The 12,988-nt window shown below is 42.0% G+C and overlaps 1 protein-coding gene across 10 annotated transcripts in view; it reads right to left on the bottom strand.

Moving 5' to 3' along the window:
* Nucleotides 1–12,988, bottom strand: part of ABCC5 (ATP binding cassette subfamily C member 5) — a 76,154-nt gene that overhangs the window by 25,056 nt on the left and 38,110 nt on the right. For 7 of the 10 annotated variants that reach the window (XM_034781425.1, XM_034781424.1, XM_034781423.1 and 4 more), the window contains 6 exons: nucleotides 8,222–8,455; nucleotides 7,950–8,123; nucleotides 6,158–6,305; nucleotides 5,459–5,607; nucleotides 4,591–4,698; nucleotides 598–948 (listed from right to left, as the gene is read on the bottom strand). In XM_034781425.1, coding sequence (XP_034637316.1) covers nucleotides 598–948; nucleotides 4,591–4,698; nucleotides 5,459–5,607; nucleotides 6,158–6,305; nucleotides 7,950–8,123; nucleotides 8,222–8,455 — 1,164 coding nt within the window. Of the gene's footprint in view, nucleotides 1–597; nucleotides 949–4,590; nucleotides 4,699–5,458; nucleotides 5,608–6,157; nucleotides 6,306–7,949; nucleotides 8,124–8,221; nucleotides 8,456–8,912; nucleotides 12,920–12,988 lie in introns of those variants that run through there. The other 3 variants (XM_034781431.1, XM_034781433.1, XM_034781432.1) reach the window with 3 other exon arrangements.

The following is a 12,988-nucleotide window of genomic DNA, read 5'->3' as shown; positions in this document are numbered from 1 at the left end:
TTAAATTTTATGTTTTTGTTCAATGTTTATCTTACTTTTATCCATCTTGAAGCGGAAACTACAGGTGCTTGTAACATCTGTAAGTCCCTCTGTATCCTTCTACTGAAGCACAATAGAGGACTAAACATTCTTCAGTGAAACACCTCTGCTATGCTAAACCAGAGCACTCAATCATTTCAAATGCACCTGCACAAAGTCCTCAGTTGACATGAATATCTGCAAAGTTACAAACAGCTGTAGAAATAAGTCCCTTGCTGCCATGTTAAGATCTCTGCATACTTAATGGCTTGCTCATGACCGATACCATGCTGAAAACAAACAACCTTCACTGAGCCCATGGCAGGGGTGATAGAGCCCAGAGTTCTGCAACGAATGGTACCAGTTTGCAATGATCCAGGTTGCTAAAAGTGGCACAGCTGCTTGGCTCAAGATGGGGCATTACATACTGGTATTTACAGTCGTCATGGGCTGCACGTGCCTGTTAGAGAGAGATGGCAGCGGCGATCTGCTCCATTTAATACGAATTAAGACTGCCCTTTCCACAGGAATGCCAGGCCAGGAGGGCTCTTGGGATAGGCTATAGTTTTTCCTTCTCACCTTTTCAATCTCCAGGTCGATATTGTAGAGAGTCCTCTGAAGCCGAAAGTTAACTAGATGGATGTTTTTGTTCTCTTCCCCAGGGCTAGGATGGTCATCACTGTCCACTAGAAGATGGCCCTTCTGCTCAGCCAGCACCGCTTGCGGTCCCTCATGCTGTAGCTTCATTTTCTCCTTCTTGCCCTTGGTGACCTTCTTGTCTCTTTTCATTTTAGGGGTCAGCTTTGGTGAGCTCTGGACACTGGCGTGGGAGTTCTCCCACGCCAAGGTAGCATTTTTCACTTCTATCGCGATGTGAGGACTGGATGGTTTTTTCTTTACCATATGAACCTCTTCCATTAGAAACAAACTCTGATAGGAGTTGTGAGAGAGGTGTAAAGATGAGACACCGGGTCAAGACTGGGGGACAAGCCTATGGCACACTCACGCAGCAAAACACATCAGGCTATACACAGTGGGAGGAAGCTGAAGAGCAAAAGGTAGCTCATTAGTGTAAATTAACTCCAGGCCAGCTAAGGGGCCTGGCATTCCTGAATGCGGTGGAAGCTCTTCGATACAGTAAGACTGTCACAGAATTATTAGATTTTGGACATCGATACGTATGCTTGGGAGTGCAGTGGGAGGGGAATTAGCGCTTTTAAAGATGTTTGCAGTTGCTTGCCTTATATTTCCAAATAGAAGGCATAATAGCAGAGGGCATGAAAATGAAGGAGAGGTGCTCACATACCTAGCACACCAACTCCTTACAGACTTTTCCCATAACTAGAAGGGATGGGGTGGCTTGTTGCACCCACGTGAAGAAGAGGTATAATTTTTGCTGGAAAAAGTCATCTGAGACAAAGTTAGCCCATCTGTGAAATCCTGGGAATGGGCAGCAGTAACAATTAACACATTAAGTCCACTGTATAGTTTTCCACCACATCCATCACTACTTAAGACCACAGTTATAGATTCTGTAGAGATTTTCCCACAGTTCAGTTACCAAACCCACATGATAAAACAGCTTTCCATTAGACAACCTGCATTTTGAACTGAACAGGCTCTTTTCAATTACGAACATTTTAAACTACCAACATGAATCACTCTAGTACTCGTGAGTCACCCCTCTGAATCATGCACCTGCAAGAAAGCCTCAGACATATTAGAGAGCCACGCAGTCAGCTACATTTCTATTTGTAGTATTACCGGCCACCACAGCCAGCCCATAACCCTCTGCACAGGTGACAGTAGGAACCTCAAAGAACTTGAGTGATAGGACCTCACTCCTTCCCCTCATCACAAAGACACTGCCTTCAGTGTTTTTGAATTTAAGCAAGTCTGATTTTAGGGCGATTCAAATTGAGGATCAAATGAAGAAGGTGCCTCATGAGCCTTTGGATTTCCCAAGTATTCCACTGTAGATTGCACTGTCTGATTGTACTTAGGTTTCTTTCATGCCATTTATTACATGAAGTCCATCTAGCTGACATTACCTGTAGGCAGACTTTGGGATACACGGTCACGTTTGGAAACGTCAGCGAGATGTTAAAAGCCTAGAACTATACAACTATCTAAGAGATCAAACAGATCACTGGCTTGTCCGGGGAGTTTACACTGGGAGAGAGCACGCACAAGCGTGTCTGCTCCAGGGATTGAGGAGTGTTTCTGTGATCTGAACTGTAAGTTTGCTGCCTTAGATTTAGTTTAGACAGACTGCAATGTTACATTTTATCCCCAAAATTCTTCGTGCCACACAAATATACATCTATCTAAGCAACCATCACCTTGGGTTAGGCATTTTCTTGCTGGCAGTTAGTGTTAAAGCAAGAGTTGAGAGCCTAAGGCTTTGTCACTGACAACTACAGTAACTCCTCACTTAAAGTTGTCCTGGTTCACATTGTTTCGTTGTTAAGTTGCTGATCAATTAGGGAACATGCTCGTTTAAAGTTGTGTAATGCTCCCTTCTAACGTCGTTTGGCAGCTGCCTGCTTTGTCTACTGCTTGCAGGAAAAGCAGCTTGTTGCAGCTGGCTGGTGGGGGCTTGGAACCAGGATGGACCAGCAGCCCCCTATCAGCTCCCTGCTCCCCTAAGTTCCCTTTGAGCAGCTGCCTGCAGTTCAGCTGTGTCCCTCCCCCCACTGCCGTGTGCTGCTCCTGCCCTCTGCCTTGGAGCTGCTCCCCGAGAATCCTGCTTGCTGTGCCAGGGGGAGGGAAGGAAGATGGGGGCTAATGTCAGGGTGTCCCCCTCCCCCCTGCTCCTGCACCCCATTTACCCCATCTTCCATAGAGCGGGGGGGGGAACGACACCAGGGCTCAGGACAGAGGGAGCTTGTAGCAGCTGCAGTCTCAGCAAGCTGATCTAATTAACAAGGCCCTGTACTTAAGAAATATCTCCCTCCATTCCTGCTGCCTTGCAGAGTGAGAGAGTTAACCCTTGAGGGCTCAGCCAATTGCTAGTTCATCATTTAGCAGTAAGGGAAATATCCCACCCTCTGACTCCTCCACCTCAACCAAGCTTCACAATCATCATCACTGTGTACCAGTATTAAATTGTTTGTTTAAAACTGAGAGAGAGAGAGAGAGAGAGAGAGAGAGAGTGTGTGTGTAAATATAAACAATATAGTCTTTTGTCTGGTGAAAAAAATTTCCCTGGAACATAACCCCCTCATTTACATTAATTCTTATGGAGAAATTGGATTTGCTTAACATCGTTTCACTTAAAGTCACATTTTTCAGGAACAGAACTACAATGTTAAGTGAGGAGTTACTGTACATGTACTTTATGTGAGGAAAGTGAAAGTCACTGCTCTCTCCTATTCTGTTCCCCCTCCACACACATTTCTAGCATCCAGGACATGCTCTGCAGCTGCAAACCTCCACTAACACAGGTTTAGAACAACCACCTAAGAAAATGAGACATGTATTGGTGGTGCCGCATGGCTGAAAAAACAGTGCAATTTTGGGCTACATATATCATGGGACGGGAGGGCGATAGGGCCACCAATAACTGCCAGAGATTAGGATGAAACATTCCTTTATTCTCCATTATGGGCTTTCTCGCACTTTTCTCTGAAGCACTTGCTATACTGGCTATTGTTGGTAACAGGATAGCTGATCGGACAGACCATTAGCCTGATTCAGACTGGAGATTAGAGAAGGTCTATTATATACCCATAGGTAAGGAATTCTCTCATTTCTCTGCCATCTAAATTTATGTTAATGTTCAGATGGATCAAAATCAGCATTCCAGATCAGGACACCTGAACTTCAGGTATATAGGGCCAGGTATTCTAGCTTGGGCCCAATCTCTGGTGTTCAAGGAGCAGAGAAAGAAGTGATCCAAGGACTTTAAATCATTTAAAAACCAAGAAAGTAAAATCCAAAAATGATCATAGTGACAAAGACTCATATGCTCACCAAGACTTACACCTTGGACGCAGATTACTCTTCAGATGCTCTAATGGAATAGAATTTCAATACCACAAACCTTTTTTGGTTACAAATAAAAACGTATCCCCAGTTCTTGGAAGATCAATCTGCACAAGTACAAATGTAACACATGCTGGGTTTCACTGAGGAAATATACCATTGAGTTCTAGATACAGTGCATTCTCCTCTATGAGGCTGCTCTTAAAAGACCGTATAGGAATTGCTGTACTAGATAAGACATGTGGTCTGTCTAGTCCAGTGTCCTGTCTCCAACCGTGTCTAGCACCAGTGCTTCACAGGAAGGTGCAAGAAATCCTGCAGCCATCAGATGTGAGACAGCCTGCTCCCCTGGAAGATGTCATCTTAACCCTTAGCAGTTTGAGATTGGCTTACGCCCTGAGTATGAGGTTTTCTATCCTTTCTGCAGGGAATAAGAACTGAACATATAACCAGAGAACAACTTCCAGCTTGCTCCAAAATAGCCTTGGCATTAAAATGGTTCCTTAGCATAGTCAAGTGCATTCATGTATTGTAAGAGATGCTCCACACTTAAGGATAAAATTATATGGCCGAAAGACCACTCACCTTATATCGGTCAACAGACACTGATGCCTCAGATAGAGACTTCACGGAGAAAGGTGTTACTTTCAGAGCAAAAGTCATTGAATTGAAGACTGTGACCACTGTGAAAGCCTAAACACGGGACAGACAAACAAAACAAAAAGCTGTTGGCGGCAGTACCCATTAACAATTCCAAACCACCACGGATTAAGTTCCATAAGCAGCGGCAATTCAAGACCATTCCACTTGAGAAGGAAAGGTCTGCAATTCAAGAAGAGCCGTTTAAATACAACATACTCTAACCCGATACAGGAAAAGGCAGGGTCCTCCCCATAACAGAGATTTAGACTAGACTAACAGAGAGATATAGTTCCAGTGGAAATGGCATAAACAGAAGACCTAGAGGGTGCTGCAGGTTATGGCTTTAGCCTTTCACTTCTCGAGACCTGGGTTCAAATTCTACCTTAGGTCACTAGGGAAGATAAATTGGTCCAACTGCACAACTTCAGCAAAAACCTCTAGTGTCCCAGTCTCCTTTTTGCAGAAGCCTGTTTCCACCCAGAGAACGCAGGTGCAAATCATGCCCACAAACAAGGATACTGGGTCTTCTTCCCAGATGAAAATTTGGCCCTGAGTCCCTGCTCTTAGGAGGCCAGGATTTAATAGCATTGGCCAACCTGTGCAGGGGAAGGTTGCATAACACCTGCCTCTACTTTGTGCCATCAAATACCCACTTGTGTGAGCCAAGCCACAAAATAAAGAAGACTCACACAGTTCTGGAGTATTTTGAACTGCACCCACTTAGGATTACAACAGTTTAACCAAGGAAAGCTATTGCAGGAGTGATATTATAAAGTAACATTCCCAACTCTGTGATGAGCCAGTCAATTACCTGAGCTGCTGTGAGATCATAGCCAAGGATCATATGGACAGAGAACGTCACCACACTGGCAATAACCACAACAATTGGAGCCACTCCCACAGTGATGCTCTGGAAGTAGCCTGCACGCTCTAAGATTTTACGTTCTTCCTCTCGGATTTCTAGAAATACAAAAGCCACCACCACATCTGAGGTGCAATTCAGACAGATACAAACGCAGCAGGCACAACTAATGCACTGGGAACACTATGAGTAAGAGAGGACTACCCTCTTCTGCTTCAGCATTTCTCATGTTCTAGAAAGAGCTACCTTTACAGAGGGTAGAACCATAAGTGTATGTATAACGCAGTGAGGCTGGCATTCTGATCACTCTTATTACATTTAAAAACTGACCAATTTGTACTAGGTCAGTCAAGATTAGTACTCATAGTAGAAGCCAGCCCAATGTTAATAAAGCTCATTACGCCCAAAAGTTAAAGGGAAGCCATAAACAGCACTGTGCTAAAGGGTGAGACTTTGGAACAGAGATTGCCATGCCAGGCATTGTAAATAAGAATAGCAGGATGTCCGAGGGATGGATGGATGGATGGATGATCTAGCATACCACACATGCAGTAGCATCTACCGAATTGAGCTAGGAGGATCCAACAGGATGTGGCTGGGTGGTGTGTTTTCTAAAGGGAGATGCGTTTACAGAGTGTCTGCACTCACTTTGAACATTCTGAGAGAATGCTTTGACCCAGGCATACATTTTAATGTATTTAATATAGTTAAGAACTTCATTCATCTTCTGCACACGCTCATCGGTTGCCGCCACACATTTTCTTCTGAAATAAGCTGTGAGCCGTGATACAAACATCTGAAACAAGAAGAGGCACCATACATCGTAGCAGCAACTCAGAAATGCATCCAATTCCACTAACTATAGAAGAAAGCAAGTAGACCGATAAAGGGACGTCAACGACAGGACAACCTGATACCCTCCCTGGCCAAAGTGATGAGCTGGAAATGCCCCTTCAGAGCATCACACTCCATTCAGCAAGCATAAATGCACTGAACACTGGGCTCTCTATAGTTTTATTGTCAACTGGGTTAGTTTTATTCAGATTTCCAAAAGACTCTTAGTGCTTTTACTAATATTTAACAGAACTAGATTTCTTTAAAATCCCTCAAGTAAAAATACAGACTAAGCTCAACTAAAACTAACCCTCACGCCAGAAGAATACAAGGTACCCAACATATCCACATCCCATATCCTTCAACTCATTCCCCTAAGACCCAAGAAAGAGTGGGCCTTGAATATGCAAGAACAATTTCTTTAGTGCACCAAATCTTACAGCAAAACTACTGTGTAAGGGTGGTAAAACAATATATTAGCACCTTTACTAATCAGGTCTAAGACAAGATGGTATCCATGTCCTCATAGACATTTCTCATTCTGTCAACAGTGACATTTATCCCTTCTTTCCTAAAACCCAGAAGAAAACACAGCTCACTAAACAGTTTTCAACTGTTTGCCCCATCTTAAGCATCCTTACTCCTTTTTTAATCCTGCTCGGCTACAGAAAGCAGTAGCGAGGAGAGAGGCTAATAGTGAAAATAGTTGGTCAAGGCTATTAAATCCCACCCCTTCTGTCACAATCCAATTTTTTGCCTATTGCACTCATCACTCTCGCCTTATGGCTGAGTAGATAAATCAGACCATCGGAGACCTCGCAGGATTCTACTCTTCACTCATAGTAGCATTTTCAAAAAAATACATTTTGATTATAATGGGAAAATTACAGCAGTCTTGTTTGTCTACAGGCAAACAGATTTTGGCTCAGACTAGTTTCCTGGTGGCTCTTTCCACAAACAGTCCCACTTGGCCAGTAACACTTCTTTCTCCAGGTGCAGCACAGTTTGTCCTAATTATGTCGGCTCTATTGTCACAGAGGAATGGAACTGCCTTTGTGGTTCATGGATGGAGAGACTGTCTCTGATGTAACTGGGTCTTGATCTGCTCATGTATTTAAAGATCAGAACCATAGGCTTGAAGTTTAATCAGAAGTGATCTGGAAGCCAACAGAGGATGTGGAGCACAGGAGTGGTGTGCTCTTGGCTTCCCAGCCTGCTGCTGAGGTAAGCCACCATGTTCTCAACAAGCCGGAGGCCCTGCATTTTTCACCTTCAATACCAAATCCAGTGAATTACAATAATCCAGCCCGGAAGTGTATCACTCCACAATTTAGTTGCCCATTTTCCATCTCACCAAAATTTATTTCCACCAGTCACTTCTATTGTTATTTCTAATTCCCTTTATCATCCAAGTTTCTTGCCTCTTAACTTTTACTTTTCAATGTCTTTTAGATTACATGCAAGACCCTAAAGGGACTTAACCCAGTATCTGTCAACATCTTCTGTTCAATGCACAGACACTTGTATTCTTGGAGTGAAGTGTGAAGCACATTTGAAGAATACTTCAAGCCTATTTTGAACAAGAGTTTGAATGCCGCTTACTCACCATCGCTGGGTAGAAGAGGATAAAGACAGCAGATCCCAAGAAGCCGGTTGGTCCTAGAATAATTACATTATAAACCATGCCTAGGATGGCAACAATTGGGCCCCCAGCCAACAAACTGCCAACTGCTGCAGCCTCAAACATTCTCTGCCCATCAGTGGAACATACGTTTATGAGCTGAAAAATACAAACAACATAAGTGTTATCCTCAGAAAGAGGTAATCAACAAGTATTCTTTTTTATATGGTAATTTCCAACAGGGTACTGTAGCTCACCTCCCCCAGAGACTTGTCCTTGATATTCTTCAGCTTGAGAATTTTCTTGAACGCCATTGTCAGGATAGCTCCCCGCAGTCTGACCCCAGTGCGGTAATTTAAAGCCCAGGTTAGAGCCAGGGACCAAGAGCGCACGATTTCCGTCATTAGGATGCCAAAAACTAACAACAAGCTGTACTGCAGGTTGGACTCACTTTGCTGCGTGTATTCCAAAAGGTGTTTCACAACGAACGCCTACAGGAAGAAATGCAAACTCGCATGAACACCCCAATGTACCAGAGGCACCATGCAACAACTTATGTTAAGTTAGAAATGAGTGGGCTACTTTGGTTTTCAATGAGCGATTTGTATTACATGGAATCTTCTTTCTAGAAATAAAAATTGTCAAAACTCACAGTACTATTACACAAAGCCCTGCTGAGAGCAAAGCAGAGAGTCAAATTTAGCAGGTATGGGGGATTTAAATTTGGAACCTCATTCCTTGCAACAAAAACTTCTTATTCTTTATGTCTTCTAACTTAACATAAATCTGTCAGTTAAGTTGAATACAATGCTTTACCATACAGAAAAAGTTTTTAAAAATAATCTGTATTTATACATTTGAACACATTAAGAGACATTCCTTTACGTGACATTAAGACCTTTTTTGTTTGCATCAAACGTGCTTATTTGATAAAAAGGAACAATGTACCTACAGTTGTACTGGGGAAGAGTGAGAAGGACATTTGCAAAACATTCCTGAAAATAAACATCAGCAGTTTAATAGTAAAGAAAAGAACATGCAGAAAACACAGGTAAGTGATACCAGACTATTAAAAAAAAATGCTTTGCCTCACCACCCACCTCCCCCCTCCAAAAACAAAAATATTTTACCTCAGGAATCATATTTCAAACATCACCTGCCGAAAGACAGGACAGCCCCAAGAACCACCGATTCCCACCTCCAGTTGTGTGTTAGTCAACGGCATAGTAGAATATCATATAAATCACATTAATCAGCAATATTAAATACTATCAACTGCGAAATAACAGTCTTTTATTTAAAAACAATAAAGTGCCATGTTAAAATGGGTAACATCTCACAAACACTGTACAACAGGAAGAGCATCGCATAAACATACAATCTGAACATACAAGAGAATTATAAAAGGCTAGTATCTAACAAACAGTCTAGCCTCTGACACAAACTAAGTTAAAACTACACACACAAAATTAAAGATACAAAAACAGAACCCGATATATGTTCACAAAGTCCGAGAGGGAGTGAAACTTGCAGTGCTAGTCAGGCAGGCTCCTGAGGGTGCATGGATTCTGAAATTTGGTTTAAGAGGTATGCTACAGTAAGGCCTCACAGCTAACAAATGGAGATTCCCTAAAGAAGGCTTTTCAACAAAGATGCTTAAAGACGTTGGTGTTTATATGGTTAGATGTTGGTACTTTAATACAGAGCTGAGAATTACCTTTGCCCACAACACAACAAAATGCCAAAAATGTGAGATCAAAGAAATGATTTGGAAAGCCTTTCACAGTCTGTTGAAGTCCTCTTGGCTAAAACAGGTTTTGCAAATAAGAGTTCTGCATAGCGTGAGCAGGGAAGAAAAACAAAAAGGCACTACTTCAGCAAAGGTAACAGCAGCTACAGCCCAGCACCGAACAACAGATAAAAATGGAGGCTGAATGCATTTGTCCTGAAGTGGCTGATTCTGTATCCCAGAACCAAGGAAACATGCTGTATATAGTTTTGCTTATTCACTTTCGAAGTGCGAATTAAAGCCAGATGTCCATCAGGTTCTGGAATGGCCCACCGAGAAATTTACACACTAGTCCCTGATCAAATGTGAGGAGCTCACATTCACAGAACTACTGTATTCCAGCTTTTTCCTCACTTACATTTAGCTTTACATCAACTGTTTTGGCCACAACTGCATACAGTTGGTTTGCAGTTACTAATGAGAAGATTGGCTTCTTTTCCTGTTTTCAATCCAACATACACAACTGAGTCACTGAGTAGTGGGAGTCAAAAGCCCCCCTTTTCCTCACGAGCTGTAACTCAGCATGATCGCAGCACAGCACGCATTTTCTCACACCCCACAGCACTGCTGAAAGTCTCCAAGGGAAGGTGTGTAAAGATAGCAGATGTTTCCTGGGGTCTCTTTCCTCCCAAAACCTTTTAAGTGCAATTTTTCAGCACTGTTCTATAGAATCAGCATCTCCCGTGATGAGATAAAAGACAATGCTTACATTATACCAAACCAAAACAAAAACAAAAACAAAAATTTCAAAAGAAAAAGAGAGGAAACAGCAGATTAAAGAATTTGAAAGAGGAAAAAGAAGTCACAATATTTAGCATTTACATTTCAAAACATTCCATTTGAAGAAGTTTAATGAAAACAAAATCCAGCAAAGTTCTTTACAAAACTGGAGTTAAAGCTTTAAAATTTTAATTTAAACTAAATGGGGACAGGGACTGCTGCGACTGTTACCACAGTAATTGGTATTAGCTGCTCGGCTGTCGTAAGCATTCCCATTGAATAAACATTACCTTACCTTTACTCTTGGCGTTGGATTCTGACCAGCTTGACTGTCTCATTCTGATCGCAGAATACAGCCATCCTGAAAATTCTAAAGAACAGCTTCTGTCATTGGTTCCACTACAGAGAAAGATTCCCCACCCACATCCAGTATCTGACAGCACAAAGCAAGCTGTGACTGGAGCGGAACTAGAAGAGTGGGAAACTTACCTCAAACGGCTCACCACTCCCCCCTCCAATAACTGTCTGAACGGTCAAGCCGTACTCCACTAAGATAGCAAGTTTCCCCATCTCCCAAACAGGAAGGCTAGTTCTGAGCAAACATACAAGTTGTTCAGGCCTGGAGTTAAACTGATTTTGTTTAGTAAATTAGAAATATTCTTTGCCCTCCCCTCCATCTGAACATAAAAGGTTTAGCAGCTGGTTAAATGGCAGCAACTGTATCAACTGGAGATGAGATGAGAAGTATCTCACCTGCACTAGTGCATTCTGATGGTTATTAGAAGGTATTCTGACACAGGAAAATAAGCTGTCTCTGAACAGGCTACAAGGTTAGAAATTGTGCCAGATGTGCAGGACTCCTCAAGGATATCAAAAAGCCCAGATATGAAATCCAATAAGCACCCCTCTCAGTTATAACCATCACAATGCTTATTAGTGAGACCACCACTACGCCATTTCCACTAGCATTCCAATGTCATGGAAGTTCAATTCAGAATTTTAAAGTTTGGGAAAAATGTTTAACTCCATTTTGGTAATTTTCACCAATACATGTGGACAAGCTAAGTGCTTTTCCAGATCTCCCTTCTCATTTAAATGTGACTGAAAAGGTGTATCAGTACAAGAAAGCACCGATACTTCAGAGGAGACAGCATAGGTGTATCACTATGGGGAGGGGGGTAAAGACTCATCTTTCATTCCAAGTGATGGACCCCAAAAGGGCACTTTCCTCATTCAGAGAGCAGTCCAATTTTCTCTAGATATAGGCAAATGTTCGAATGATAACTTTAAAGCATCCAAATTGAGCATGAATTGGAACCTAAAAACCCAAACTATTGAAGTTTCTTCCCATTCAGCAGTTTGGCTCTGACAAATAGATACAATTATTCTAAAGAAATTAGGGACAACCCTGCTGTAAGTTCTCTGCTAAAGATAAGAGCAGCTACTGGGCCCTGTAGTGAAACAATGACAGAAGCTCTTCTTGGGGGAACCTGGTTCTGTTAAAACCTTTATACTTCAACATTTTGGTAATTAACAGTGCACCCAACAGGTTGTCCAAGTGTTTCATAATTACCACAAGCTATTATCATTAATTAATTATTATTGTGAAACAATACCAAGAAAACAATTATTGTTATTCTTATTACAAGAAACAAGGCAAACTTTTAAAAGGCTCAAAAAGCAAGAAAAACATTTTTAGAAGACTTTTTAACCTAACACACCCCTGTTGTACTTACCCAAGTAATGAATCTCCATCTTAACAGCACACTGAAACATGTACTACAAGCAGTAATACTGCTCCTACTCCTCAAGGGAAATTTGTAGAGAATAAATTTAGTCAAGATCGCAACTGTAAATCTGCACAACATGTGCAACAAACAGGTGACAAGAAAATGGTGTGAATGTCAAGTCCCATACGTTGACTCTTCATTACTAACTAGTTCAAGCAGCAACAGTTCCTAGTGGCAATTCCATAGTCTAATGCTTCTAAACGTAACCCACCTGATCAATCCTTGTAGCATCGATAACTAAGTTTGCAGACTTCTCCTTAGCCCCATTTCCTTTGGTTTTTGAATAGTGATCTAACACCACCACTCAGTTTCATTTCTTGCAGACTGCACTATTAATGCCAATGCTCTACAAAGTGTTATCTTGACAGTTTGAATTTTACTTCCAAAATGATTACCTATCTAAAAGCAAAAAACTTTAGGCAAGAATTTAGTGCAATATGATCACACCAGTTAAGGAGAAACTTTAAGCTACACTCAAAACCAGAGAGACAAGCCAAGTGTGTTTTTCTTTCAGGACACCTAAACCCACTACCTCTCCAGAAACCTGGCCCTGCCATTCAGCAAATGATTCACCAGCTGTATGAAAGCTATCTTGGATTGCTGCTTCGTTCTGGAAACATCATCTTCTCTCAGCAAACTGTAAGGACCAATATTTCTAACTAATCATACTGTGTCAGTGACCCTGCAATGAAACCTTAACATGTTAGGGCTGGCCATGGGATGGA

The sequence above is a fragment of the Trachemys scripta genome, chromosome 9, assembly GCF_013100865.1.
Source record: "Trachemys scripta elegans isolate TJP31775 chromosome 9, CAS_Tse_1.0, whole genome shotgun sequence".
Classification (NCBI taxonomy): Eukaryota; Metazoa; Chordata; order Testudines; family Emydidae; genus Trachemys; species Trachemys scripta.
Note: the sequence above shows the minus strand (reverse complement) of the source record. Positions and strands in the feature narration are given on the sequence as shown.